The 26827-nt window shown below is 40.3% G+C and overlaps 2 protein-coding genes across 3 annotated transcripts; one reads left to right on the top strand and one right to left on the bottom strand.

Annotated features, from left to right (window-relative positions):
* Positions 1-1279: 1279 nt before the first annotated feature.
* On the bottom strand, positions 1280-7000 carry zcchc10 (zinc finger, CCHC domain containing 10). The gene is made up of 4 exons (XM_034683348.1): positions 6884-7000; positions 5396-5557; positions 3049-3090; positions 1280-1999 (listed from the first exon to the last, which is right to left on the bottom strand). The coding sequence occupies exons 1-4, from the start codon at positions 6979-6981 to the stop codon at positions 1759-1761; spliced, it is 543 nt and encodes a 180-aa protein (XP_034539239.1). The 5' UTR covers positions 6982-7000; the 3' UTR covers positions 1280-1758.
* Positions 7001-8532: 1532 nt separating this feature from the next.
* Positions 8533-25921, top strand: hspa4a (heat shock protein 4a). Of its 2 annotated transcripts, XM_034683345.1 has the most exons (19): positions 8533-9074; positions 10962-11019; positions 11151-11291; positions 11689-11811; positions 13137-13236; positions 14842-14975; positions 15612-15856; positions 16001-16077; positions 16451-16602; positions 16907-17013; positions 17838-17971; positions 19229-19410; positions 20031-20114; positions 21627-21782; positions 22121-22246; positions 23508-23615; positions 24260-24379; positions 24510-24671; positions 24964-25921. In XM_034683345.1, the coding sequence occupies exons 1-19, from the start codon at positions 8968-8970 to the stop codon at positions 25162-25164; spliced, it is 2517 nt and encodes an 838-aa protein (XP_034539236.1). In that variant the 5' UTR covers positions 8533-8967; the 3' UTR covers positions 25165-25921. The 2 variants fall into 2 exon arrangements, with proteins under 2 accessions (XP_034539236.1, XP_034539238.1); XM_034683347.1 differs by lacking the exon at positions 20031-20114 and having other exon boundaries at positions 8641-9074.
* Positions 25922-26827: the final 906 nt, after the last annotated feature.

The following is a 26827-nucleotide window of genomic DNA, read 5'->3' on the forward strand; positions in this document are numbered from 1 at the left end:
AGACAAGTCCTTATTATTCAGACTGCTGAACGGGTTTACAGAGACGTACTCAAATGACTGGATCTGTCCAGGCTCGGCCTTCATCAGTGATGGAGGCTGGGATTTCCCACATGTGATGAACGCCTCATTTCAGTGACGCACAGGTTGACTTGACGTTGAGGACGTTTATCACCGTGAGCGTCTCATTGCTCCCTGATGAGTATGTTATATTAAAGATGTAACTTCACCACTAAACTCTCCTCATACATGTGTTTACTTTTTAATTCATTAATTAATTAAAATAATCTAGATTAAGTTACATGTCACATTTCTCATCCCCTTATTGTTAGGTCTTTTCTTCCTGCAGTGGTCACTCTATAGTAAATTATATATATATATGTGTGTGTGTGTGTGTGTGTGTGTGATTTTAAGATATGCTTATCTTTTACCTCTTTAATTTGGATTTTAATTGCTAATAACTTTTTAATAATTGTTAATTTATATGATCTTGTTTGCTTTATATGTTTTCCCTCACAAATCCCTCCATAAACTCCAACTGGTCCAGAATTCAGCTGCCCCGTATCATTACCTGAACCCCCTCCATCCACCCCATCACTCCTGTCCTCCAACAGCTCCACTGGCTCCCTGTTCAGTTCTGTATTCAATTCAAAGTCCTCATGTTAACATTCAAGACCATCCACAACCTCGCCCCCCCATACCTGTCCGACCTCCTCCATGTTCCCACTCCCTCCCGCTCCCTCAGATCCTCTTCCTCCATACACCTGTCTGTCCCCTCCACCCGTCTCACCCCTATGGGGAGCCGAGTGTTCAGCCGCTCTGCTCCCCGTCTCTGGAGCTCATGACCACCTCAACTCAGAAACACAGATTCTTTTCTCCATTTCAAATCACAACTCAAAACTCATGTTTACAACTGACTACTCCGTCTGACTCCAATAAATAATAGTCACTTTGTTATTATTTCTATTTTCTCACCACTTTGTCACTTTATATTGTTTTCATTTTGACTTTGATTTGGTTTCCTTAATGTAAATTTGTGTATGTATATATATATATATCTGTGCGGTGTCCTTGAGTGCTGAGAAAGGCGCCTTTAAATAAAATGTATTATTATATATTTCTTTTGCACTTTGTCGACTCTGTTACTGTAACACTTGAATTTCCCCGTTGTGGGACGAGTAAAGGAATCTCTTGTGTTTGATTTCTTGCATCAGCTGCAGACCTTTAGAGAAATGTAATGTGCAACACTTCCTCATAAGTTCTTGAAATGCATTCATGCCCATTTAAAACCCCCAAACAAGTTTATTTTGCAGTTAAACACTTTTAAAGCAACAGTACTTTCTAGCTACAAACTTATGTAAAATTTTAAAAACAGAACATTTATTTGGTATTCTTCAAAAACGTCTCATATCAGAGTTTCTTTTTCAATACTAGTGATGGTGCTGCTTTATTAAGACTGGGAGCTACAGGTCAGGTTTGACTAAAAATATACTTTAGTACAAAATCACTAATTCAACATGAATATGCACATTAGTTTCCTTAGATATTTAAAACATGTATCCTCAGTCCACCTACAAAGTTGAGGAAGGAACACACTAGGCTTAAAGGGGAATTACAAATTAAAAAACATCATGAGACACTTCTTTCTAATCTCCATCATTTTGTAAAGGCTGTACAAACATTGTCCCGTCCCCTTCAGAAGCAAGTACGATCAAACTAAGGGAAAGAAAATTATGCACAAACAAAAAAACCCTAACACATTCATTTCTTCTTTTTCTTCTTCTTCGGGGGTCCTTGATCTGAATCGCTGCTGCTTCCTGAGCCTGAGCTGTTTGAAGACGAGGAGGAGGAGGAAGAGGAAGATGAGGAAGAGCTGTCATCGTCGCTGTCACTGCTGCTGTCGCTGTCATCTGAAGAGGAGCTGGAGGAGTCGCTGCTGTCTGACGATGAGTCACTTGAGGAGCCGTCTGAATCACTGCTGCTGTCGCTGGAGTCTTTAGCCCTGAGAGCAAGTGGCAGAGCACCGAGTGGAAGAAAGAAGACAATGTCAGAGAACAACACAGAGGGTTATCTCAGGAAGGTCTCAGGCTGGAGTTGTCACTGTGATACCCTCGCTCTGAGGAGAACAAGTCTGCCAGCTTTCTGTGCAGAGTACTGAGTAACAAACAGACAAACAGGGGAAATAAACGCACATGTTTTTACTCTCTTTGGGTGTTAAACGCGCCAGGATGGTTTAAAAATACATTCAAATATCAGCATTTATGGAGGTTATGACACCTTCTGATGTGTGCTCCTCCTGTAAACCAGCCAGCACAGACTGACACCCTAAAACAGAGAAGAATCACCTCATGATTACAGAAATGATGAGATTAAAACTGAGTTCAAAGACGGTCGTTTGTAGATTAAGTCCATCAAGTATTCAAAGAAGTGAACCTCTGGTGTTATTCATCACTGCAGGTTAAACTGTTAAAGCTGAACGTCCTGATTATAAGGAAGTTAAAATGATGGATAACAAACCATAAGCACTGCATTATAAGAACTCATCCATAAACTAACTCCCTCAGCAGTCAGCCATCACAGCCTCCACTAGAGGGAGCTGTTACATGTCACCTGAGTCTGCCCTCCTCACACTGTTATCTAGGGTCAGGGATCTGAAACTAGAGTATGATAGTAGAGCTGCTAAAGGAGGTCAGCTACCATCACTCAGAGGAGAGGAAGCTCAAACACACCCAGTCCCCCCCCAGGGAGACCTTCATGGTTATTCAAACTTTAACCCCGACAATCACAACCCTCACAGGACGTTCATGTGACTCCTTCAGCAGCACACATGATGAATGAGCCGGACACACTGAAAGGATCTGAGGTCTGTGAGGACCCTCAGACTTCTCGGTCACAGTCTTTTAAAGTTTAATCTAAAGGGTGACGGGACTTTCACCCAGAAGGCTTCTTCAGATCTAAACTTACAGATGGAGGGAGATAGTAATATAAAAGTTATCTCACTGCGTTTAATTACAACTGAAACTCATTCACACATAAACTACATGTACTTACTTCTTCTTCACTTTCTTTTCATTGGTGCCTTCACTTCCTGGTCTGTTGACAGAGAAATAAAACATGAGTGATGATAAACTGAGCGTCCTCTTTATGCATAAACTGTTACATGTTACTTCAGCTGTTACATACTTACTACTGTGACCTCCATCTTTATTCAGAATCAGATTATTACACACTTCTTACATTTTTATCTCCCACTAGAATTCACATATATGAAGTTCACTTACTAACTCAGACCACTTTATCCACACGTCTACTTACTGCTCTGATGACATTTACACTACCAGTCAGACATGTGGAAACCCCTTCTGATTCAAGGGTTAGTATTTATTCTAATGATTGTAAACACTGTAGATTAATACTGAAGACATCAACACTATGAAAGAACATATATGGAATTATTTAATGAATAACAAAGTGTTAAACAAAGCAGAATCTGATTTATATTTTAGATTCTGTAAAATAGCCCCCTTTCTCCTCTCAGTCTGCTTCATGAAGTGGTCTCCTGGAATGGTTTCTCTCAGTCTGTTTCATGAAGTGGTCTCTCTCTTGCCTTCTTAATGTGTTTGAGACCATCAGTTGTTCAGAGGTAGGGTTAGTACACAATGATAGTCTGTTGTAATCCAGGTTATTTCATAGTGTTGATGTCTTCAGTGTTAATCTACAATGTTGAACATAATTAGAATAATAAACTCATTGAATGAGAAGGCGTGTCAGAACGTTTTAACAGTTTAAAGGTCAGAGTGAGCCACAAGCATACTTTGATATAACACTGAAATGATCATGATGATGATCAAACTTTAGGGATGTAAAGCCTGGTGGTGGAGTGTGAGGATAAGGCTGAAAGAAATGTTGTTGGCAGTTCGATGTGTGATCTTTAATTTTTGATCATTACTGTGGAACATTCTTCATCGCTGCAGCAGATGAATCAGTCCTTTAAAGTGTTTATCTTTATGTGATAAGATTTGTTCTGAGAGTTTTCATGTTGTGTACACAGAAGCAGAGAGGCTTTTCAACATGTCCCCACAACACAACACCAATAAGAGCTGTTCATAAGAGAGTGAGAGAGTGCTGTCTTTATCACTCTGTCCTCTAGGTGGCGATAAAAAGCAAACACTGTCTTCTGCTACTAATAACTTCATAATGATGATGTTGTTTATAAAGCACATTTAAAACAGGGTGACTGAGTGCTTTACAAAGAAGGACGACACTAAATGACAATAAAAGAGAAATGTGAGGAAGATAAAAACTAAAAGATCTACAAAGTGACAGAGATATAAAGGAAGAGAAAAACTAAAAGATCTACAAAGTGACAGAGATATAAAGGAAGATAAAAACTAAAAGATCTACAAAGTGACAGAGATATAAAGGAAGATAAAAAGTAAAAGATCTACAAAGTGACAGAGATATAAAGGAAGATAAAAGCTAAAAGATCTACAAAGTGACAGAGATATAAAGGAAGATAAAAACTAAAAGATCTACAAAGTGACAGAGATATAAAGGAAGATAAAAACTAAAAGATCTACAAAGTGACAGAGATATAAAGGAAGATAAAAAGTAAAAGATCTACAAAGTGACAGAGATATAAAGGAAGATAAAAACTAAAAGATCTACAAAGTGACAGAGATATAAAGGAAGAGAAAAGGTTATGAGCATCAACAAATAAAATAAATATAACGATGTTGAAAGAATCAAAACAACAAATATAAAAGATTAAAACAATCAAAAGATCAGAAATATAAAACACGCTCAGGGGACATCTCCTGTGAGGAACACTGATAAAGAGGATAAAGAAGTTTCCATCAGATCTCCTCGGGGAGGTCGTTTAGAGGGTCGGCGCTCTGACAGGAAGACCGCCTCACCTTTGGTCCTCAGCCACGACTGCGGGACGGCGAGCAGAGCCTCAGCTGAGGACCTCAGGGTACGACCGGGCATGTATGGAGTGAGGAGATCAGAGATATACTGAGGTGCAAGACCTGAGCGTCTTTGAAAGTCAACAATAAAATGTTAACTTCTAAAATGTATCAGGAGCTGATGGAGGGAAGCTGAACCAGGAGGGATGTGGACTCTCTTGTTGGTTCTAGTGAGATCTAATGGACCAGTTTTTGAACAGTGACACAGTAAAGACTGATGTGTGTGTCCTCCTCTGAGTCCAACAGAGGCACAGCTGCACTTATTAGTAACCTGGACTACCATGAAACTCAGACCAGCGCCTGTTGTTTGAGACGAGGCTGTTCAGCAAAGAGAGCATGTTGATAACACTTCAGATCCTTGTTATGATCTTAAACATGTTCCCGGGCCGTCAGCGCCTCGGTCACATGTCAAAGTGATGAGGATATCTTACCCAGTGATGCTGAGAGGTTTGTTTTCATTCTCTTTAAGTTTCTTTTTCATCTCCACCGTTCTGGATGGTCGGTGAACGTATTTCCTCTTCCCTGTGCATTCATACGTCCAGTGTCCCATCTCCAGACACTTCTGGCAGCGCACATGTTGTTTGTTTGCCTCCCTGTGAGACACGATACAAAAAACAAACACATGAAGATGTATAGTGTCAACACATCTGTGGCTATAGTTCCCCTGAGAGTTAATGAACCCTGATCGATTCGCTTTGCAGCCTTGAGATCAGAAAATTATACTCTGGTCTTAAAGTTAGCATTAAGCTAGCATTAGGTAAAAAGGAGGACTTTGACAGTTTACAGAAAAGCAAACTATTGTTCTTTTAACACTATCTAACAACCTGAATCCTCACAACTGACCCTATTTATCCCTTAAGTGTTCTGACACAAAATATAACATTAATACTCTTTAGATTTGAAGCTCAACCTGTTTTACTCTTAAAGCTCCAGTGAGGAGTTTTTAGCCGGGTATGAAACAGACTGAAATGAATATTGATGTCTCTTTAAGACATAAATAAGAAAATATGAACACCAAAAAGAAGAGTTACAATATTATATATATTATAAATATTATATATAAGAGTTCTAATATTCATATGGTTCAATTTCATGTCTGAGACCACAGGTGGGGGGTCGGCTTCAAAACAGGGCTTCAGACACAGACGGGTGACGTCATGGACACCATGTCCATTTATTATACAGGATATAGTCAAAATCACTAAATACACATGTACAGGGTCAAATCAGCAAAGACTGTTTTCTCCACAGGGGGCGCCAAAACCAACACAAACAGGAAGTTCCTCACAGGAGCTTTAAGAGAGAAGATATATTCATCCATAGTCCTGGGTACAGTGATTATTTTCAACAATAGCCTCTATAAAATCACTGATATATTAATATAGATATATATTTATGTCATTGTTCAGAGTAGTTCTGAATAAATCATCATCTGGTTCAGCTTTTAACAGTGTTTGAGTTTTATAACAGACTGCATGAAAGTGAGAGTTTATATGTCTACGTTGAATCATGATTAACTTGATCATAGAATTTAAATATCTTAGGGGGGAAATAAAGTGTTATAGTATAAAACACGTCCAATCAACCTTATTGTTATTTACATGTTTATATTGATGTTATAATGTTAAATGGAACAAAGCTGGACGGTCATCTGATGATGGAAACATGAGTCAGAGAGCTCAGAGACTAACTCATGTTTTAAAGAGTAGATATAAAGATCACAGACTGACTGTAAGAGTCTTTATGGTAGAGACTGATGGCGGCACAGTGTTCGTATAAAGCTCAGCTAGCTTCTTCATATAAGCCTCATATCTCTCCCCTCCTCTCTGTAGATCATCACAGTCTGTTTCTATAAGATCACTGTATCCTCTGAACACCGAACATGAAGCCTTTTTATTATTAGAACTGGTTTTACTCACGCCTGCCTCCGTGCTATGATTCTGTGCATGGGGGTCGCCATGTTGAGCTTTACTTTCTCTTCTTCGCTGGAAATAAAGCGGGACGTATTTCCGGTCATTTTAATGCAACCAGCGCCCCCTTCAGGTGGTGAGGCGGTACTGCACCTCTATCTCTGACTCCTCATCACTGCCCGGTAAAAACACTTTATACTGAAGAGAAGAAAACAAGTTTGATGGAAATAAATGTTTGAACAGTAAAACTTTAATTTTGAAAATATTTTGTTTTTGGGTGTTTTTCATTTGTTTCTTGAGATTTTGTTGAGAAATTAATGTTTGATTCTTATCTGCTCACTCAATCATATATTTCTAATCAGAGTCAGAATCAGAATCAGCTTTACTGGCCAGGTATGCTTGAACCTTTGTACAAGGCATAAGAATAAGACATACAAATAAAAAAAAAATAATAATAACAATAACATCAGCTATAAATACAAAAGAACAACAAATAGGCTTGACTAATATGTACAGGCTAAAATAATATGATAATAGTGAGGTGGTGAGTAGCAGAGGGAGTTTTTACATTAAAAAAAATAGAAGTTAAATAATAAAATAAATAGAAATATGGAATTCTGCTTGGAGAATTGTTGCATTGTATATTTACAGAGAGTATTGATCCAACAGGTCTGACACTGTTATGGTTTAGTGTTCATCAGAGTGACACAATGAACTGCCTTTTTGTATACTTATGCTTGTTTAGCTCATTTACAGATACTGTAAGAACGAAACAAATAATTCAATAAAGCTGAAAACTACAAATGGACCATTTAAAGCTCAATCCTCTTTCAATCTAACATTTGATCCCATCCTAAACTGTAAGCTTCTATCATTACTTCTATTTTCTAAATGTTATTTCCCTATCAATAAAACACAAAATTAATCTATCTTAAAAAATGAAATAACTGACTTTCAAATAATCCCTGAAATAACAATATGAAAACTGATAATATGGGACTAGCTGATTGAGCTTGTAGATGCTAATGTCTCTACACCCACCTTTTCACAGAACACACACTCAAATGTCATTTTCTGTCATTTACATTTTAAAAATCCACAATTGTTTCATTTAAAACTGTACTTCAAATAATAAAAATCACATAAATAAGCTGATTTGTCTGTCTGTAAACCTGCAAATTATAATGATGAGCCATTTGTGCAGAAACATGACTGAACATTTCTTTTTACTACTAAAAGGTAATTTTAATACTTATTGTTGAATTTGCAGTGTCAAAAATATATAAACATTTTACAGTATTATTTTACAGCATACTTTTACTTATATGCATGGCTCTTGAAATGTTGTGATTCATTTTAGGATGATTGATTTTTTTTTTTCTATTTACTTGTTTTTTTGTGAAGTACTTTGTAACTGTGTTATACATAAAGATTATTATTTCTTCCAATGTTCATTTTTTATTTTTAAAGAATTCAATAAATATCTGTTATCAGAAACACATTATTATAATTTGTTGATTCTTGAATCAAATGTATTTTTGTACTTTATCCACTCACGAATTCAACCTGTGTGGTTGGCTGGAGAAATGACTTCATCCATTCAACACCCTCTTACAGCAGAGTCTATTTATATTCTGTAACTTGAGGTCATTCAAGGCTTCATTCAACAAATCAGGAAATTATTAATTTGTCCTAATATACTTCTCAGCACATGTTAAAGCCGAATTTGTCTCAAAATGAAGAGAAACTTCATGATTTTTCTCCATAGGCAGGGAAATGGGCTCACATGGTTTTAGAAAGGTCCAGATATATCTAGAACACTGCAGATCTCGCGAGACTTCGCTGAGAGCCGGCGAGAAGACGCTAAAACCACCTTACTGCTGCTGCAGCCTGCACGAGACCCTGCGAGACCAGAGAGAGAGAGAGAGAGAGAGAGAGACCGGCGAGAATCAGAGGGGAGAGGATTATGTCGAGGAGTCTCCCCAACACAAACACCTGATTACTGTCTAACTCTCCCAGCAGGCTGAACCTCTGCGTCTGTTTGTTTCTGTACGTGAAGGGAACGAGACCAGGAGGAGTCCGGACCGTGTAAGATGTCGGTGGTGGGATTTGATCTGGGCTTTCAGAGCTGCTATGTAGCTGTTGCCCGAGCCGGGGGGATCGAGACTGTGGCCAACGAGTACAGCGACAGATGCACACCGTGAGTATCTCAATACATACATGATATATGCACGATTAACACATGATAAATACATAATAAACATACGATAAATACATGATAAATACACGATAAATACATGATAAATACACCATGTACTCATGAATGTACTCATGAATGTACTCTGTGTTTCTAACCGGTGTCAGGGCGATGCACGTGAATGCACCATGCTAACTTGGTGGCAGCTAAACTTGAACCTTTGTGTCTTTTATCGGTTAATGTTGAACTACATGTTTTTTATTTAATAGAATAAATTAAAATCTGCATTTATTTTCACAGCGAACATTAAAGTATTAATAAATCAGCCGTTATTTGAGAGCTCTCTCCCAGGGAGCTAACTGTTGGCTAAGCTCCGTCTGTATTAACGGACTGTTCGGCTCGGAGTTGTGTTTTAGTCACCGGGCGGAGACACGCGGGCGGTGTTCCCCCTGCCAGCGTGTTGAAGGGGGGAACACCGCCCAACCGGTGAACCCCGTGTGTCAAACCGAGTGTCTTACGTTGTGTGATGTACGATGACGACATCAGCCAATCACTTGCTGGAATATTCTAAAGACATGTTCCATCAGAGCTGATCCTCCAAGACTCCCTTTATTATTTACTGTTATTATATATTATATTATTATATTATTATATTACATGTTCCATCAGATCTGATCCTCCAAGACTCCCTTTAATATTTACTGTTATTATATATTATATTATTATATATTATATTATTATATTACATGTTCCATCAGAGCTGATCCTCCAAGACTCCCTTTATTATTTACTGTTATTATATATTATATTATTATATTATTATATTACATGTTCCATCAGAGCTGATCCTCCAAGACTCCCTTTAATATTTACTGTTATTATATATTATATTATTATATTATTATATTACATGTTCCATCAGAGCTGATCCTCCAAGACTCCCTTTAATATTTACTGTTATTATATATTATATTATTATATTATTATATTATTATATTACATGTTCCATCAGAGCTGATCCTCCAAGACTCCCTTTAATATTTACTGTTATTATATATTATATTATTATATTATAATACTCTATGTTCCATCAGAGCTGATCCTCCAAGACTCCCTTTATTATTTACTGTTATTATATATTATATTATTATATTATTATATTATAATACTCTATGTTCCATCAGAGCTGATCCTCCAAGACTCCCTTTATTATTTACTGTTATTATATATTATATTATTATATTATTATATTATTATATTACATGTTCCATCAGAGCTGATCTTTAAAGACTCTCCTTTAATATTTACTGTTATTATATATTATATTATTATATTATTATATTACATGTTCCATCAGAGCTGATCCTCCAAGACTCCCTTTAATATTTACTGTTATTATATATTATATTATTATTTTCTATAGACATGTTCCATCAGAGCTGATCCTCCAAGACTCCCTTTATTATTTACTGTTATTATATATTATATTATTATTTTCTATAGACATGTTCCATCAGAGCTGATCCTTCAGGAGTTTAAATGTATGAGAGGTGATATATATAGATAAAGATGAGTTGAGTTTTCTATGGCATCTGTGTGTGACGAGGATGATAATGATAATGATGATGATGATGATGATGACGATGATATGCTGGGATACAAGGCCACCGTTTTCAGTTTTCACCACCAAATGCAAAATGTCAGGCTGTTGTAGTGCACACGTAGGAAGCAGTGTGTTCAGTTGATGTGGGTTTGGCTCAGGATTGCTTGTATAGGCGTGAGACCTTGTAATCCTTGACCAGATTAGAGGTGTGTTCTGATACAGTGAGCAAGTGTTCCTCTGGTTAGAGCATGGGGAACATATTTCAACCTTTCCTTTGTTGTCCTCAGGTCATTTGTTTCATTTGGACCAAGAAACCGATCTATAGGAGCAGCTGCAAAGAGCCAGGTAACATCAGTCCAGTCATCATGTTAGAGGCCTCATGATGATATTTAATATAAAAGCATCATGTTGGATTGTCATTACTCCATCTGAAAGGTCTTTTTATTTTCATTTGTTCCCTCCCACGTCTCGTCCAGGTGGTGACCAACTGTCGAAACACGGTGCAGGGCTTCAAGCGCTTCCATGGCCGGGCGTTCTCAGACCCGTACATCCAGTCAGCCAAGACTAATTTGGTGTACGACCTGGCACAGACGTCCTCTGGATCCACCGGCATCAAAGTAAGATGCTTCTGCTGAATGAGAACTGACATAACCCTGAGAAAGAAAATGTACCCAAAGTTCTTTGAAAGTACAGAAAATGACAAAGCTTGGCATCCACACAAAAACCCAGCCAGGCGTGTTTCTGTCCCAGTGGAGATAATTAAAGTAAGTCCTGAAGACAAAGTGAAGCAGCAGAAACAACAGATTCAGAGGAAATTAAATCAGCCTGCTGTCGTCTGCAGAATCCTTCCCTGCACTCCACAGTGTCATAATCACATATTAACATATTATATTACATCTTTACTCTCATATCACAGCCTTCTGAGTGTTTGTTTGATTCACTTCTTTATCTTACATTCCTTCTCTCCACTTTAAACTCTTTAAAGGATTGTCTTCTTGCTCTCCTCGTCTCTAGGTGATGTACATGGAGGAGGAGAAAGTGTTCAGCATCGAGCAGGTCACCGGCATGCTGCTGACCAAGCTGAAGGAGACTGCTGAAAGTGCGCTGAAGAAGCCCGTTGCAGACTGCGTCATCTCGGTAAGCCATTCTGCAGACAGGTGCAACGATTTGACGGCTTCAGCAGCGTGTGCAGAAATCCATTACACCGCTTTATATCACACTGGATGAGTCCACTCATCCAGGTGTGTGTTTAACACTACACTGTATATACTGCTGTAATGAGCTGCAGCAGGTACACTACATTATATATACATACTGCTGTAATGAGTGGAAGCAGGTACACTACATTATATATATATACTGCTGGAATGAGTGGAAACAGGTACACTACATTATATATACATACTGCTGTAATGAGTGGAAACAGGTACACTACATTATATATACATACTGCTGTAATGAGTGGAAACAGGTACACTACATTATATATACATACTGCTGTAATGAGTGGAAGCAGGTACACTACATTATATATATATACTGCTGTAATGAGTGGACGCAGGTACACTACATTATATATATATACTGCTGTAATGAGTGGAAACAGGTACACTACATTATATATACATACTGCTGTAATGAGTGGAAGCAGGTACACTACATTATATATATATACTGCTGTAATGAGTGGACGCAGGTACACTACATTATATATACATACTGCTGTAATGAGTGGACGCAGGTACACTACATTATATATATATACTGCTGTAATGATGGGATGTTGGGTGAGGATTGGGATGTGGGGTGAGGATTGGGGTGAGGAGTGAGGGGTGAGGATTGGGATGTCGGGTGAGCAGTGGGATGAGGGGTGAGGAGTGGGATGTGTGTGGGGGGTGAGGAGTGGGATGTGTGTGGGGGGTGAGGAGTGGGATGTGTGGGGGGTGAGGAGTGGGATGTGTGTGGAGGGTGAGGAGTGGGATGTGTGTGGGGGGTGAGGAGTGGGATGTGTGTGGGGGGTGAGGAGTGGGATGTGTGTGTGGGGTGAGGAGTGGGATGTGTGTGGGGGGTGAGGAGTGGGATGTGTGTGGGGGGTGAGGAGTGAGGATTGGGGTGAGGAGTGGGATGTGTGTGTGTGACAGTCTTTCTTGCTGTGCTCAGTATATGAATGCAGCATCTGTTATGTAACATCACACACACACACACACACACACACACAGGCTTCTGCTTTCAGCAGGCCTAAATCTACAGTTTACATCAGAGACAGATAAGATGTTATTATTACTGAGGCCAATCTCTAAATTTAGCCCGTGAGCTTTTCCACAAGGAGATGATTTGTTTTGGCACCCACAGTCACGGACATGGTAACATTATCCAGGCATCTTGTGATGCAGGGGATTTATTTTGGACATCCTTATTGATGTCCTCACTGATATTAAGACGGCATTGTTTCTCCCTTCAAGGTCCCGAGTTATTTCACTGACGCTGAGAGACGGTCAGTGATGGATGCAGCGCAGATCGCAGGCCTCAACTGTTTACGGCTAATGAATGAGACCACTGCAGGTAAACTCACCTACAGTCAACTCACAGGAAAATAAGAACATACATATATATATAGATATATATATGTATGTTCTTATATATATATTTAACAAATAAATATATATATATATATATATATATATATGTATGTTCTTATATATATATTTAACAAATATATATATATATATATATGTTGAATATATATATATTCAACATATATATATACATATATATATAGGCTTACGTTGAAATAGTTAATATAGAACTCGGCCAAGGAGAAATAACAGAACAGAACACAGGCAGGAGAGTGCAGTGCAATGCCAAGTCAGTTCTGTCAGACAAATCCTCAGGCATGTTCCTTTATTCCCCCAAAGACGACACTACAGTTAGATAACCATGTCTGGACAATAGGAAACAAAACAATAGAGAAGAAGAGCTGTGCTCTAGTCTGGAGACAGTAAGTCGGTCACAACACACAGATAAAGACAGGAGCAGGAGGAGAGACCTGGATCACTACACTGACCCTGTCTCATCAACATTCTTACATACTTATATATATGAGACTATGAAAATTCCATGACATGTATTATTTCTGTATATTTATTTTGCTGCCCATGTTAAACATTTGTAACCCGGCTTTTGAAAAGTCCTCTATAAATACAGTTATTATTATTATTATTGTTAAAAGCATTTATTCTGTTTTGGGCTTATATTCAAACACATCACATCATAAATCAGATGTGAAGATGACGTCTATGAGCTGCTTTATATGAGATATATATTTTACTTCCTGAAGCCTCGTCCTCTGTCGTCAGGCGAGTTGTGAGAAAGTGCTTCACTGTCCACTTCTATCCAAGTATATGACGGCGTGCAGCATGTGAGCAGCAGAGACACGCTGGAGTTATGAATCTATGAAACTATGACACAGTTATAAATCTCTGAAACTATGACACAGTTATGAATCTATGAGACTATGACACAGTTATAAATCTATGAAACTATGACACAGTTATAAATCTATGAGACTATGACACAGTTATAAATCTATGAAACTATGACACAGTTATAAATCTATGAAACTATGACACAGTTATAAATCTATGAAACTATGACACAGTTATAAATCTATGAAACTATAACACAGTTATAAATCTATGAAACTATGACACAGTTATAAATCTATGAGACTATGACACAGTTATAAATCTATGAAACTATGACACAGTTATAAATCTATGAGACTATGACACAGTTATAAATCTATGAAACTATGACACAGTTATAAATCTATGAAACTATGACACAGTTATAAATCTATGAAACTATAACACAGTTATAAATCTATGAAACTATGACACAGTTATAGATCTATGAAACTATGACATAGTTATAAATCTATGAAACTATGACACAGTTATAAATCTATGAAACTATGACACAGCAGAGCTACAGTATATTTTCAGAAACATGCTTCAGCTCTGATTCATGTTTCAGTTTTCCCTCTCTCACAGGGAGCAGAGCAGAACTAAAGACAGGCCCACCTTTAGATTCTGTACACTCACAGTCTGTTAGTGACACTGTTAGTCAGACCACACACTAACTCCACATCATGCATGCTTGTTGCAGTGACTCTGGCGTACGGCATCTACAAACAGGACCTGCCCGCTCCAGAAGAGAAGCCCAGGACTGTGGTGTTTGTAGACCTGGGCCACTCGGGTTACCAGGTGTCAGTTTGTGCCTTCAACAAGGGAAAGCTGAAGGTGCGTGATGAATAATTTGTGCTCTTTTTGAAAAGAGACACTGAAGGGAGAAGTTTTTGAACACGGGATATGATGACTCAGCATCTTTTCATATTGTGTTTGTCCTTTAGTCTGAAGGGTGTTCTTTATTTTAACTGACAGCAAAGTGAGCGCACACACACAAAGGCTTTCTAACTACCTTTTAATATGAGAGGAACTCACATGGATGTACTTCTGCACTAAATATTTGCTGCCTTGCAATTTATTTATTCAATTAAATAAAACCTTAGACATTACTCAATCTAGGTAAGACATCCAAACCCTGTACCTGTAATGGAGCTGTATTTATTTCATTCTTTATTTTATAATGATTATTTATTTTATTTTATTTCATGTATTTATTTAATATTATGTATTTATTTTATTTTTTATTTTTGTAATGTATTTTTGTATTTATTTCATTTAGATTTTTATAATATTTTATTTGTATAGGTTTCTGTGTGTTTGAACTTATTTCCCTCACTGTGCAGCACTTTGATTAATTTAAATGTTAATGTTAAGATGTGATATATAGATATATATAAATAAAGTGGATTTAATTTGAATATAAAATATGTTGAGTAGTTTAATTTGCGTCCTCTTCTCCTCTGCCGTCAGATCCTTGCCTCAGCGTTTGATTCTGAGCTTGGCGGGAAGGACTTTGATGAAATCCTGGTCGGGCACTTCTGTGAGGAGTTTGGGAAGAAGTACAAACTGGACGTGAAGACCAAACCCAGAGCTCTCGTCAGACTCTACCAAGAGTGTGAGAAGCTGAAGAAGCTGATGAGCGCGAACTCCTCAGACCTTCCTCTCAACATCGAGTGCTTCATGAACGACATCGACGTGTCTGGTAAACTGAACAGGTGAGAGATGATCGTGTGTGTGTGTGTGTGTGTGTGCGTGTGTGTGTGTGTGTGTGTGTGTGTGTGTGTGTGTGTGTGTGTGTGTGTGTGTGTGCGTGTGCGTGTGCGTGTGTGTATTAATGTTCTGTCGCCTGGTGTCCACAGAGGTCAGTTTGAAGAGATGTGCGCGGGGCTGCTGGCCAAGGTAGAGGGTCCCCTGCGCAGCGTCATGGAACAAGCCAGTGAGTACTTCTGACCTCATGAGCAGCTGGACTGTCCCACATCAGCACGTGGACTCTCACATAGATGAGGTTTAGTCATGTGAGCCTCCCTCAGGCTGCACAGCTGCCTCCCTGCCTCGCTTCAGTCTTTTATTCCCCCTCTCTCTCTCTCTCTCTCTCTCTCTCTCTGCCATCACCTGCTTTTCTTACAGAAAGTGTAAACAATAATAATCCACAGTTCAGTGTAAAGAGTTGTTGAGTGATCTGCCTTCATGCACCACAGATATAAACATGTATGTCCATGCAGACACGTGTTGCTTTATTGTGAGACAACAGTGAGTGTTTGAAACTCTTAACAGCCCTGTTTGGTGTCCTCCTTCTCTCCTGCATGCAGAGCTGAAAAAGGAGGACATCTACGCCGTGGAGATCGTCGGAGCTGCGTCCAGAATCCCCTCCATCAAAGAGAGGATCACTAAATTCTTCGGCAAAGAGTTGAGCACCACCCTGAATGCAGACGAGGCCGTGGCCAGAGGCTGCGCTCTGCAGGTACCGCTCACCTGGCATGACCTACAGTTTCAGTCCTGGGAGTGACTCATGCAGCAGACTCACTCTCTGGCAGCTGTGGTGATAAAGTAGGAGGAGATGTTGAAGGATTGGTGTTAAAACAACACAGGACTGAAAGCTGTTTTTGTCTTCATAATTATTAGTTCAATGCCAAAAGATTTCTAATCCACATTTCCAAACACTTCTTGAAGTGTTTGGAAATGTTTGGAAATGTAAAAGTGAGTTCTTCAGAAAACAAAGAGACTTTGAGTTTTTATAACTTGTGTAATGGTTTTCTTCTCCTCAGTGTGCGATCCTGTCACCAGCATTCAAAGTCAGAGAGTTCTCCATCACAGACGTCGTCCCCTATCCCATCTCCCTGAAATGGAACTCAGCCGCAGAGGAGGGACTGAGGTATGATCCAAACATCATGCTGTGCAACATTCAGTTAATTCAGTGATCAGTCACGTGAGCAGCGTGAGGCCTGGAGGTCATGAAGAGTAAAATCACGTCTTCCATTGAACGCTCTGTGGAGCTGCAGCTCGTTACTCGTCCATCTCTTCAGAATAAGACGTATTTATATCACTGATCTTCACGTTTATCTACAGAAGACTCCTTCCCTTCACACCGCCGCCAGGACGCCTCGTCTGCTCACTCATATAACTGAACATCTGTCAGGCATTTTAAAAAGTCTTTAAACACGTGTTAGCAGCAGAGTCCTTAACTTATGAATAGGAGCTTGTGTATCGTGGGTTTTTAGGAGTCCTTGCTGTATCAACATATTCAGAATCCCATGACCGTGCCTGATTTATTTATCCTTCTCTTCTGTATTCAAATAAATCTGTTATAACATCACGACCAATCAAAAACATCTTTATTAACCTTCCTGCAGCGTGCAGTGAAGACGAGACGATCCCTAAATGGGTCTGTTTGTTTTGACACCACACCTTCCTGTTCAGACACATTTACCTGTACCTGCAGGATTTTCTGCTACACCTACACACACACACAACCACACACACACACACACACACACACACACACACACACACACACACACACACACACACACACACACACACACACACACACACACACACACACACACACCCAGTCCATGTGTACTCCAAACCTTTCTGCCCTTTGCTTCCTCTTTGTACTGAAGGATCATCCTGCCTCACTGTGAAACTCCTGATCTGATGTAAACTAAAGCGTCTCCTGGTGTTTTTGTTTTTCAGTGATTGTGAGGTTTTCCCAAAGAACCATGCCGCTCCCTTCTCCAAAGTTCTGACCTTCTTCAGGAAAGAGCCCTTCACCCTCGAAGCATACTACAACAACATGAAGGAGCTGCCCTACCCCAGCAGCACCATAGGTACCTCCGGTTCAAACACCAGGGATTACTTGGTATCAGTAAAGAGTGTGGACGTCTATTCAGCAGTAATCCATAAAACTGGTGTTTCAATATGTTCTCCTTTTTCTAAATATATTCTGATATAAATCAGACCCCGGATCGAGGGTCGATGTATTCAATCATAGAATCACACGTTCTTGATTTGAGTCTTTGAGTCTGTCTTTGTCGGGTCCAGCTCTCTGACAGCAGGTCAGGTTAATTAATGCAGTTAGTGTTCTTCTTCTTCTGTTAATTAATGCAGTTAGTGTTCTTCTTCTTCTTCTTCTGTTACTGAATGCAGTTAGCGTTCTTCTTCTTCTTCTTCTGTTAATTAATGCAGTTAGTGTTCTTCTTCTTCTTCTTCTGTTAATTAATGCAGTTAGCGTTCTTCTTCTTCTTCTTCTGTTAATTAATGCAGTTAGTGTTCTTCTTCTTCTTCTTCTGTTACTGAATGCAGTTAGCGTTCTTCTTCTTCTGTTACTGAATGCAGTTAGCGTTCTTCTTCTACTGTTACTGAATGCAGTTAGCGTTCTTCTTCTTCTTCTTCTGTTACTGAATGCAGTTAGCGTTCTTCTTCTTCTTCTTCTGTTACTGAATGCAGTTAGCGTTCTTCTTCTACTGTTACTGAATGCAGTTAGCGTTCTTCTTCTACTGTTACTGAATGCAGTTAGCGTTCTTCTTCTTCTGTTACTGAATGCAGTTAGCGTTCTTCTTCTACTGTTACTGAATGCAGTTAGCGTTCTTCTTCTACTGTTACTGAATGCAGTGAGTAAACAGCTTTAAGACGCTCTGTCGCCACCGTCTGGTGGGAATATATATTACAACCATGCCCAGAGGAAAGCGATGAGAAATGCTCCTTTTATAATGAGATGATATTCACATTAAGTCTTTGAAACTCCTATCCTGACTAAAGACAGGAGAATTTGATCTCTAATACTTCTTTGATTTTACTGATGAACTTCTCACCATATGAACTCTTTGGTCAGAGTCAGTTAATGTATAACTCAGCATGCTCCTGCTCTGTGTTGGATCTGTCTCCTGATTTGAGTGTTTGCAGCTTCTTCCCATTAAAATAATTTCATCCTTTTGTTTAAATGAATCCACCTGCTGTCAGTCACTAGATTTGGTCTCATGGTGACGTCTGCCGGAGCATGTTATCTGTGACGTACAAGAAGCTGAATTAATACTGTGGTAGATTTCATTCATCACTAAATTTGACCCTCCTCTCTCTCCCTACAGGTCAGTTCCTGGTCCAGAACGTCGTCCCTCAGGCGTCCGGAGAGAGTGCAAAGGTGAAGGTGAAAGTGCGAGTCAACGTTCACGGCGTCTTCAGTGTGTCCAGCGCTTCACTGGTGGAGGTTCTGAAAGCAGGAGAGGGAGAGGAGCCGATGGAGACGGAGCAGACAGGGAAGGAGGAGGAGGTGTGTTTACAGTGTGTGTGTGTGTGTGTGTGTGTGTTTACAGTGTGTGTGTGTGTTTACAGTGTGTGTGTGTGTGTGTGTGTTTACAGTGTGTGTGTGTTTACAGTGTGTGTGTGTGTGTGTTTACAGTGTGTGAAAGAGAATAAGGACACAGTGAGTGTGAGGTTCTCCTTAGTTTGCTTTGAGTTGTACTTCAGATCTCTCTCCCTGAGACAGACCGGCCACACCTTGAGTTTTTAATCGACTGTCATCGTTATGGAATTCAGAGATCTTGCCTTAACAGGCTCGAGACTGCTTCAAGGGGCTGCAGGTTTTTCTCTTTCTGCACGTCTGTTTCTCCAAAGTCAGGCGTGATAAATGTTCTCTGAGAGGTTGGATGCATGATCAGAAACCTGTGTGTGTTTAATATTAAGAAACAAATAAGAGAGGCTGTATAAGTTTGGTGAAGCAGCAAACAGCCTCACAAGAGGCTCAAACAGAAGTCCACAACCAGAGCTGAATCTTCTCATGTCCTGGTCCTGGACCTGAATTATTCCAAACTACAGACCCTGTTAAAACCCGCCTCAGCTCCTACGTCTCAAAGTCTGTCCTGTGTCTTCTCTTCTGTTATTGTGTGTCAGAACAAAATGCAGGTGGACCAGGAGGATCAGAAACTTCTGGCTGGGGACAGTGGAGACAAGAAATCAGAGGCGGAGGAGATGGAGGTAACCTTGTGCTGGGCGATACGGCGATCACGCTAATGTCATACGTGTTTTAAAAACATTCTTGAAGCGCTCGGCTAGAGGAAGGAGAACGAGGAGTCCTCCTGTTGAACGTTTGTGTAGAGGGAAAGATTTATACTTCCATCTATTCATTTACCTCTAATACAAACATCACAGATCATCCAACTCTTACACTGGTATCAATTTAGAAATTGATCTGGATGGGGATCCAGTTTCCACTGAGGACCCGGGTACTTCCTTTTAAAGACCTTTGAGGTTATGGACTCAGACGTTGCGTCTCGTGGTTCCCATGATGTGAGTCAAACTGTTAAACCAGACGGACAAATTCCACCTGATCTGTGTCCGGTCTGTCTCTGATCCGTCTCAGCTCTGGATCTGATCGGTTTCTATTCTAGTCAATGTGTTAACTTCCTCTGGATCCGCTCCGTTGCGTTCCCGGCTGTGTCTCTGATCCGGCAGGTCGGAGTCCTCCGGATCGGAGACACAAGACTTCTGTTCTTACCGGATCCCTGAGCACGACGCGTCGATCTCACACCTTTGACTCGGCTTGAGTTTGAGACTCAACTTTGGGCTGCTGTTGCCTCTGACTCTGCCCCCCCTCCGTCCTACAGGGACCCAGACTAGACCTCAAACACTGACCCGATACTGGAGTCTGTGTTAAGATCTGCAGCAAGTTAAAGTTCTGATGCGTTCAAGGTCGGGTTAGTCAAATGACTTTTAACTGAGGGCACATGAAACATCATTGGAAAACTAAAAAGTCATGTTTTGATGAGAAACTGAAATAAGTCATGGTTCAGAGGAGAGGATTGTTTCAATAAAAGAAAAGATATTATATATGGAATTGAATTCCCAACAGGATCTCCTCTGAGCCTCAAACCCGTCTTTAAAACCACCACACCTCTGTGTTTCCCCCCACATGATAATGAACCGGACTGTTGAGGGCTCATGATAATGATTAGAATACACTGTCTGTCAGTTATTGATAACCTTCACAACCATATCACCCAGCACAAAGGTAACCACGGTAACATGTTTCTCACGCCATGATCCATGATACATAAACACTTCCACTGTTTGAGCAGGAAGGGGATTTAGAGCTTGGTGTGTTTACATTGTTACATTGTGGTTTTGGTGAGTTCAACGTTAATCTTAATGATTTCCACATTAATCTATTTGAATGCATGCTAAATGAATCCCTCTGTACAGCCTACACTTCAGAACAGTGAGGCTGCAACATGTTGATAAAAACAGACTCTGATGGTTTGTAAATTATATGAATAATGCAAAGAAAACATTTCAGATGTTGTTGAAAGATAAATGTTCAGTTTAAATCTGCAGAAGTCTGAACAGGGTCTGAAGCCACTGATTCAAATGTACCTGATAGATAAAGGTTCTCTGGTTTACCTGGAGCAGGTGTTCAAGTGTTCTCTCATTATTCAACACATGAGCAGCTGTGTTTGCAGACACTGATTTCCATCTCTCCTCCTTTTACAGACGACGACAGACGACGCGAATAAAGAGAAGAAGAACGACCAGCCCCCTCAGGCCAAGAAGCCCAAAGTGAAGACGAAGACCGTGGAGCTGCCCATCGAGAACACTTTGCACTGGCAGCTGTCCAACGACGTCCTCAACATGTTTGTAGAGAACGAGGTAATGAACTCAGAACCACCAGGACGTCCAGCAGGCCCTCGCTCAGGCTGCGTGTCAGAGAGACTCACAGGTTTCATTTGATTCAAAGGAAAGAGAGAGACGGTTCTATTCAAGCTTAAATGATTTATTCATTGATTTAAGATTTAAAACAAAGGCTGTTTAGATTGTTCCTGTTAAATGTTTAAAAACAGAAGTTTCTGTTTAATGTTGTTGGTATATGATTAAACGTTTATGTAATCTGTAGATCTGAAAGAAGTGACCTCCAGGCTCATGTGTGTAATCTCTAGTCTTCCTCCTGTTGTCCTGCCTCAGCTGTAACTCTGTGTCGTCTCTCTCAGGGGAAGATGATTATGCAGGATAAACTGGAGAAGGAGAGGAACGATGCCAAGAACTACGTGGAAGAGTACGTGTACGAGATGAGAGACAAGCTTCACGGCGTCCTGGAGAAGTTTGTGAATGAGGCTGTGAGTATGGAGAACACCGAGCTTCTTTACCTTCAGTCAGTCAAGCTTTATTTAGAAAGCTCCATTCATACAGATCCAACACAATTCAAAGAGCTTTACAGAGACTGAAAACTACAACACGGGTCAAATACTAAAAACAGATTAAATATTAAATACAATAGGATAAAAACATTAAATCAATAGAAAACATTAAAGTAATACAATGATGAAACCCTACATAGAGCAGGACTGATCAGATCAGTTATTAGTTAATGTTTCAAAGACTAAATATCAGATCCTCTCAGATCCTCTCAGATCCTCTCAGGTCCTCTCAGATCCTATCAGATCCTCTCAGATCCTCTCAGATCCTCTCAGATCCTCTCAGATCCTCTCAGGTCCTCTCAGATCCTATCAGATCCTCTCAGATCCTCTCAGGTCCTCTCAGATCCTCTCAGATCCTCTCAGATCCTCTCAGGTCCTCTCAGATCCTCTCAGATCCTCTCAGATCCTCTCAGGTCCTCTCAGATCCTCTCAGGTCCTCTCAGATCCTCTCAGATCCTCTCAGGTCCTCTCAGATCCTCTCAGGTCCTCTCAGATCCTCTCAGATCCTCTCAGATCCTCTCAGGTCCTCTAGATCCTCTCAGGTCCTCTCAGATCCTCTAGATCCTCTCAGATCCTCTCAGATCCTCTCAGATCCTCTCAGATCCTTTCAGGTCCTCTCAGATCCTCTCAGATCCTCTCAGATCCTCTCAGATCCTCTCAGATCCTCTCAGATCCTCTCAGGTCCTCTCAGATCCTCTCAGATCCTCTCAGATCCTCTCAGATCCTCTCAGATTCTTTCAGGTCCTCTCAGATCCTCTCAGATCCTTTCAGGTCCTCTCAGATCCTCTCAGATCCTCTCAGATCCTTTCAGATCCTTTCAGATCCTTTCAGATCCTCTCAGGTCCTCTCAGGTCCTCTCAGGTCCTCTCAAGTCCTCTCAGCTCCTCTCAGATCCTCTCAGCTCCTCTCAGATCCTCTCAGGTCCTCTCAGATCCTCTCAGGTCCTCTCAGGTCCTCTCAGATCCTCTCAGGTCGTTCCATCGTCTCAGAGCGGCGTTGGAACAGCTGAAAGAGAGGAGGAGGATCTGAGAGGACTTCCTGGTTCAGACACTAGAAGCTGAGATGTAGTCTGGAGCGAGGTCATGCAGCGCCTTAAAAACTAGAAAGGATGGAGCCAAGATACCGATGTGTGTTCTGTCCCTGTTCTCTGTATAAATTGTGGATTTGAACCTTCTTGCAGGATCGAGACACGTTCTCATTAAAACTGGAGGACACAGAGAACTGGCTTTATGAAGACGGGGAGGACCAGCAGAAACAAGTTTACATCGACAAACTGGCTGAGCTCAAGGTAACAAGGTCAACAGGACTGTTCCCTAAACATGGCTGTTCCCTAAACAGGACTGATCCCTAAACAGAACTGTTCCCTAAACAGGAGTGATCCCTAAACAGGACTGTTCCCTTAACAGGACTGTTCCCTAAACAGAACTGTTCCCTAAACAGAACTGTTCCCTAAACAGGACTGTTCCCTAAACAGGACTGTTCCCTAAACAGAACTGTTCCCTTAACAGGACTGTTCCCTAAACAGAACTGTTCCCTAAACAGGACTGTTCCCTAAACAGAACTGTTCCCTAAACAGGACTGTTCCCTAAACAGGACTGTTCCCTAAACAGAACTGTTCCCTAAACAGGACTGTTCCCTAAACAGGACTGTTCCCTAAACAGAACTGTTCCCTAAACAGGACTGTTCCCTAAACAGGACTGTTCCCTAAACAGGACTGTTCCCTAAACAGGACTGATCCCTAAACAGGACTGTTCCCTAAACAGGACTGTTCCCTAACAGGACTGTTCCCTAAACAGGACTGTTCCCTAAACAGAACTGTTCCCTAAACAGGACTGTTCCCTAAACAGGACTGTTCCCTAAACAGGACTGATCCCTTAACAGGACTGTTCCCTGAACAGAACTGTTCCCTGAACCTGACGTTTCTTCTTCCAGAAAATGGGCCAGCCGATCTTGGCGCGGTACGTTGAGTCTGTGGAGAGGCCGAAGATGTTTGAGGAGCTGGGCAGACAGATGCAGATGTACATGAAGATCATCGAGGCGTACAAAGCAAAGGTAACACACAGAGAGAGGAGACGTTGAATCATTAAAGTCATTAAAGTTCAGGTTTAGTTTTTGATGTTTTGGATTCATCTCCGTGTGTCACGCTCTTTATTGAACTGATCATCTTCAAATGTCCGAACAGGAAGAGCAGTACAACCACCTGGACGAGCTGGAGGTGACCCGGGCGGACAAGCAGGTGAACGACGCCATGGTGTGGATGAACGGGAAGATGAACCAGCAGAACAACCAGGACCTGACTCTGGACCCGGTGGTCAAAGTGTCAGAGATCCAGGCTAAGATTAAGGTATGAGTTCATTCAGAGCACGCAGCTTTAAAACACTGAAGGTGTGAAAGTGTTCACTTAGACACAAACCCCCCACCTGTAGATTCATCACATGATCACACCAAGGAAACGCTTCATCATGAAACTCTGAATGATTGATCTCTGCTCAGACGGCGTCTCTCCTAACTTCAGATATGAACATGTAGATTAACGGTGACCTCTCAGAGCAGCTGAACCTCCTCCTGCAGAGAGAAGTGTGAAATCAAAAACCACCCCTCTGTCTCTGATACGATCGTTTCTGTTTCCCTTCCAGGAGCTTTATTCAGCCTGTAACCCGGTGGTGTCCAAACCAAAGCCCAGGGTGGAGCCTCCCAAAGAGGAGAAGACTGAGAACGGGCCGGTCAACGGGCAGGAGGGAACAGAGAACCAGCCGTGTAACCCCGACAAAGCCGCCTCGGCCGGCACAGAGCAGGGGACGGCGGAGAACAAGCTCCCTGAAATGGACATCGACTAACTGTCACTGCTGCTGACTTCACCTCCGTTATTCCTGCTGCTCACCTTCGATTCTGTTCTTCTTCTGGGGTTGTCATTGACGTTGCAGTAGCCGCTCTCTTGAAGACGCTGTCAGCAGTTATCATAGGACTCATCACTCAGCCTCCCCGGCATGTCATGTCTCAATTTCTCTGACAAATACACAAATATTGCTTAATATTGATAAACTCTGGACGATTTTATGAGCTAAAAGTTGTGAGTGTGGGATGAAAACTCTTTCTCTGTGTTGAATTATGTTAAAGATTGTTTTGTTCAGGATCTTCTGAACATATTTAATCTCTGAATGTCAGATTTGATGAATTCTAGGCGAGTGGTCGTGCAGAAGAGACGTAGTCATGAATGCAGGATACATGAAAATGTAAAATATTGCAGTATGTCAAAATAAGATCTAGATCAGTTTCACATGTAAACACAGATTGATGAATAGTGCTGTTTTATTTCCACTGTATGTGCTGAGTCATGGTAAGTTTAAGGGACAGGGGCAGAGTGTGTTCAGTTTAATGTACTGTATGTTTAACGTAGAGAGTTAATGTCATGCAGGGTTTCATGGTCTGGCTTTCTCTCACTCAGCGGTCCGTCGGTCGTTCTCTGGTAGCCTTGTATTGTTTTGTTTTTTTACTTAACAGTGTGAATGCTGGTCCAGCTAAACGCCTTCTGGGTGCTGCTGTTGTTGCCACGTCACCATAAAGAAGCAGAAATAAATCTTGTCAAAAAATGCACACATGAGAAATGACTCATTGATACGTGTCCACCTCTCCTCTGAATGTAGGCTCTCACTTCTCAATGTTACCCTGCAGGATCTCCTTTCAGAACACCTGCTGGTGACAGCATGAAGTAGGAGTTTTAAATCATCATTTTAATGTGTGTGTGAGTGTGTGTGTGTCTGTGTGTGTGTGTGTGTGTGTGTGAGGTCCTTACTCCACCCAGAGGAACTGAAGTTCAAGAGCTGAGAGGTACAATATTTAGAATAAATTAAAGTACTAAAAATATAAGAACCCCCCATCCTGACCCCAAACCCACCCCACACTCCACATGTAAGGTTAAGAACATGATATATGAGAATAATAATATTAATGAAAATAATTTAAAAAAATCTAATAAATAAATAAGTTGCTGAACGAACTGGAAATACAAGGTAAAAATAAAATGTTAAAACTCACCAAAATAAATTACAGAGATAATAAAACACTAAAAGATTAAACCAGTAAAACAAACTAAGACGCTACAGTAAAAGTAAAAGCAAATGTGCATTTACTTTTAAATTATATTATACTTTGTATTTTTTACTTATTTCATTTGTTTATTTTTCTCTGTTCTCCATGAATTTGTACTACTCTAGTCTGTGTTTCTGCAACAACCAAATTTCCCTACAGGGCTCAATAAAATATCTTAAAATAAAACAATAAAATATCTTAAAATAAAACAATAAAATATCTTAAAATAAAACAATAAAATATCTTAAAATAAAACAATAAAATATTGAAATGCTGAAATGTTAAGATCTAATTAATAACTAAATGAAAATGAAATAATCCACAATAAATTAAAGAAAATACATAAATAACTGAATAAATATTATATATATGTGTTTTGTAAAGTAATATACAAAATATTTTATAATGTGA

This window comes from Notolabrus celidotus, chromosome 5, assembly GCF_009762535.1.
Source record: "Notolabrus celidotus isolate fNotCel1 chromosome 5, fNotCel1.pri, whole genome shotgun sequence".
Taxonomy (NCBI): Eukaryota; Metazoa; Chordata; class Actinopteri; order Labriformes; family Labridae; genus Notolabrus; species Notolabrus celidotus.

Bases quoted from the DNA above. Each gene is read 5' to 3' on its own strand.
- zcchc10 (XM_034683348.1), bottom strand. From the start codon at position 6,981: ATGACCGGAAATACGTCCCGCTTTATTTCCAGCGAAGAAGAGAAAGTA. The intron at 3,091-5,395 runs GTAAGATATCCT...CTCTGTCAACAG, and splicing joins AAACCTCTCAGCATCACTGG to ACCAGGAAGTGAAGGCACCA. The intron at 2,000-3,048 runs GTAAGTACATGT...ACTTGCTCTCAG, and splicing joins GAAAAGAAAGTGAAGAAGAA to GGCTAAAGACTCCAGCGACA.
- hspa4a (XM_034683345.1), top strand. From the start codon at position 8,968: ATGTCGGTGGTGGGATTTGATCTGGGCTTTCAGAGCTGCTATGTAGCT. The intron at 19,411-20,030 runs GTGTGTTTACAG...ATTGTGTGTCAG, and splicing joins AGACAGGGAAGGAGGAGGAG to AACAAAATGCAGGTGGACCA. The intron at 20,115-21,626 runs GTAACCTTGTGC...CTCCTTTTACAG, and splicing joins CAGAGGCGGAGGAGATGGAG to ACGACGACAGACGACGCGAA.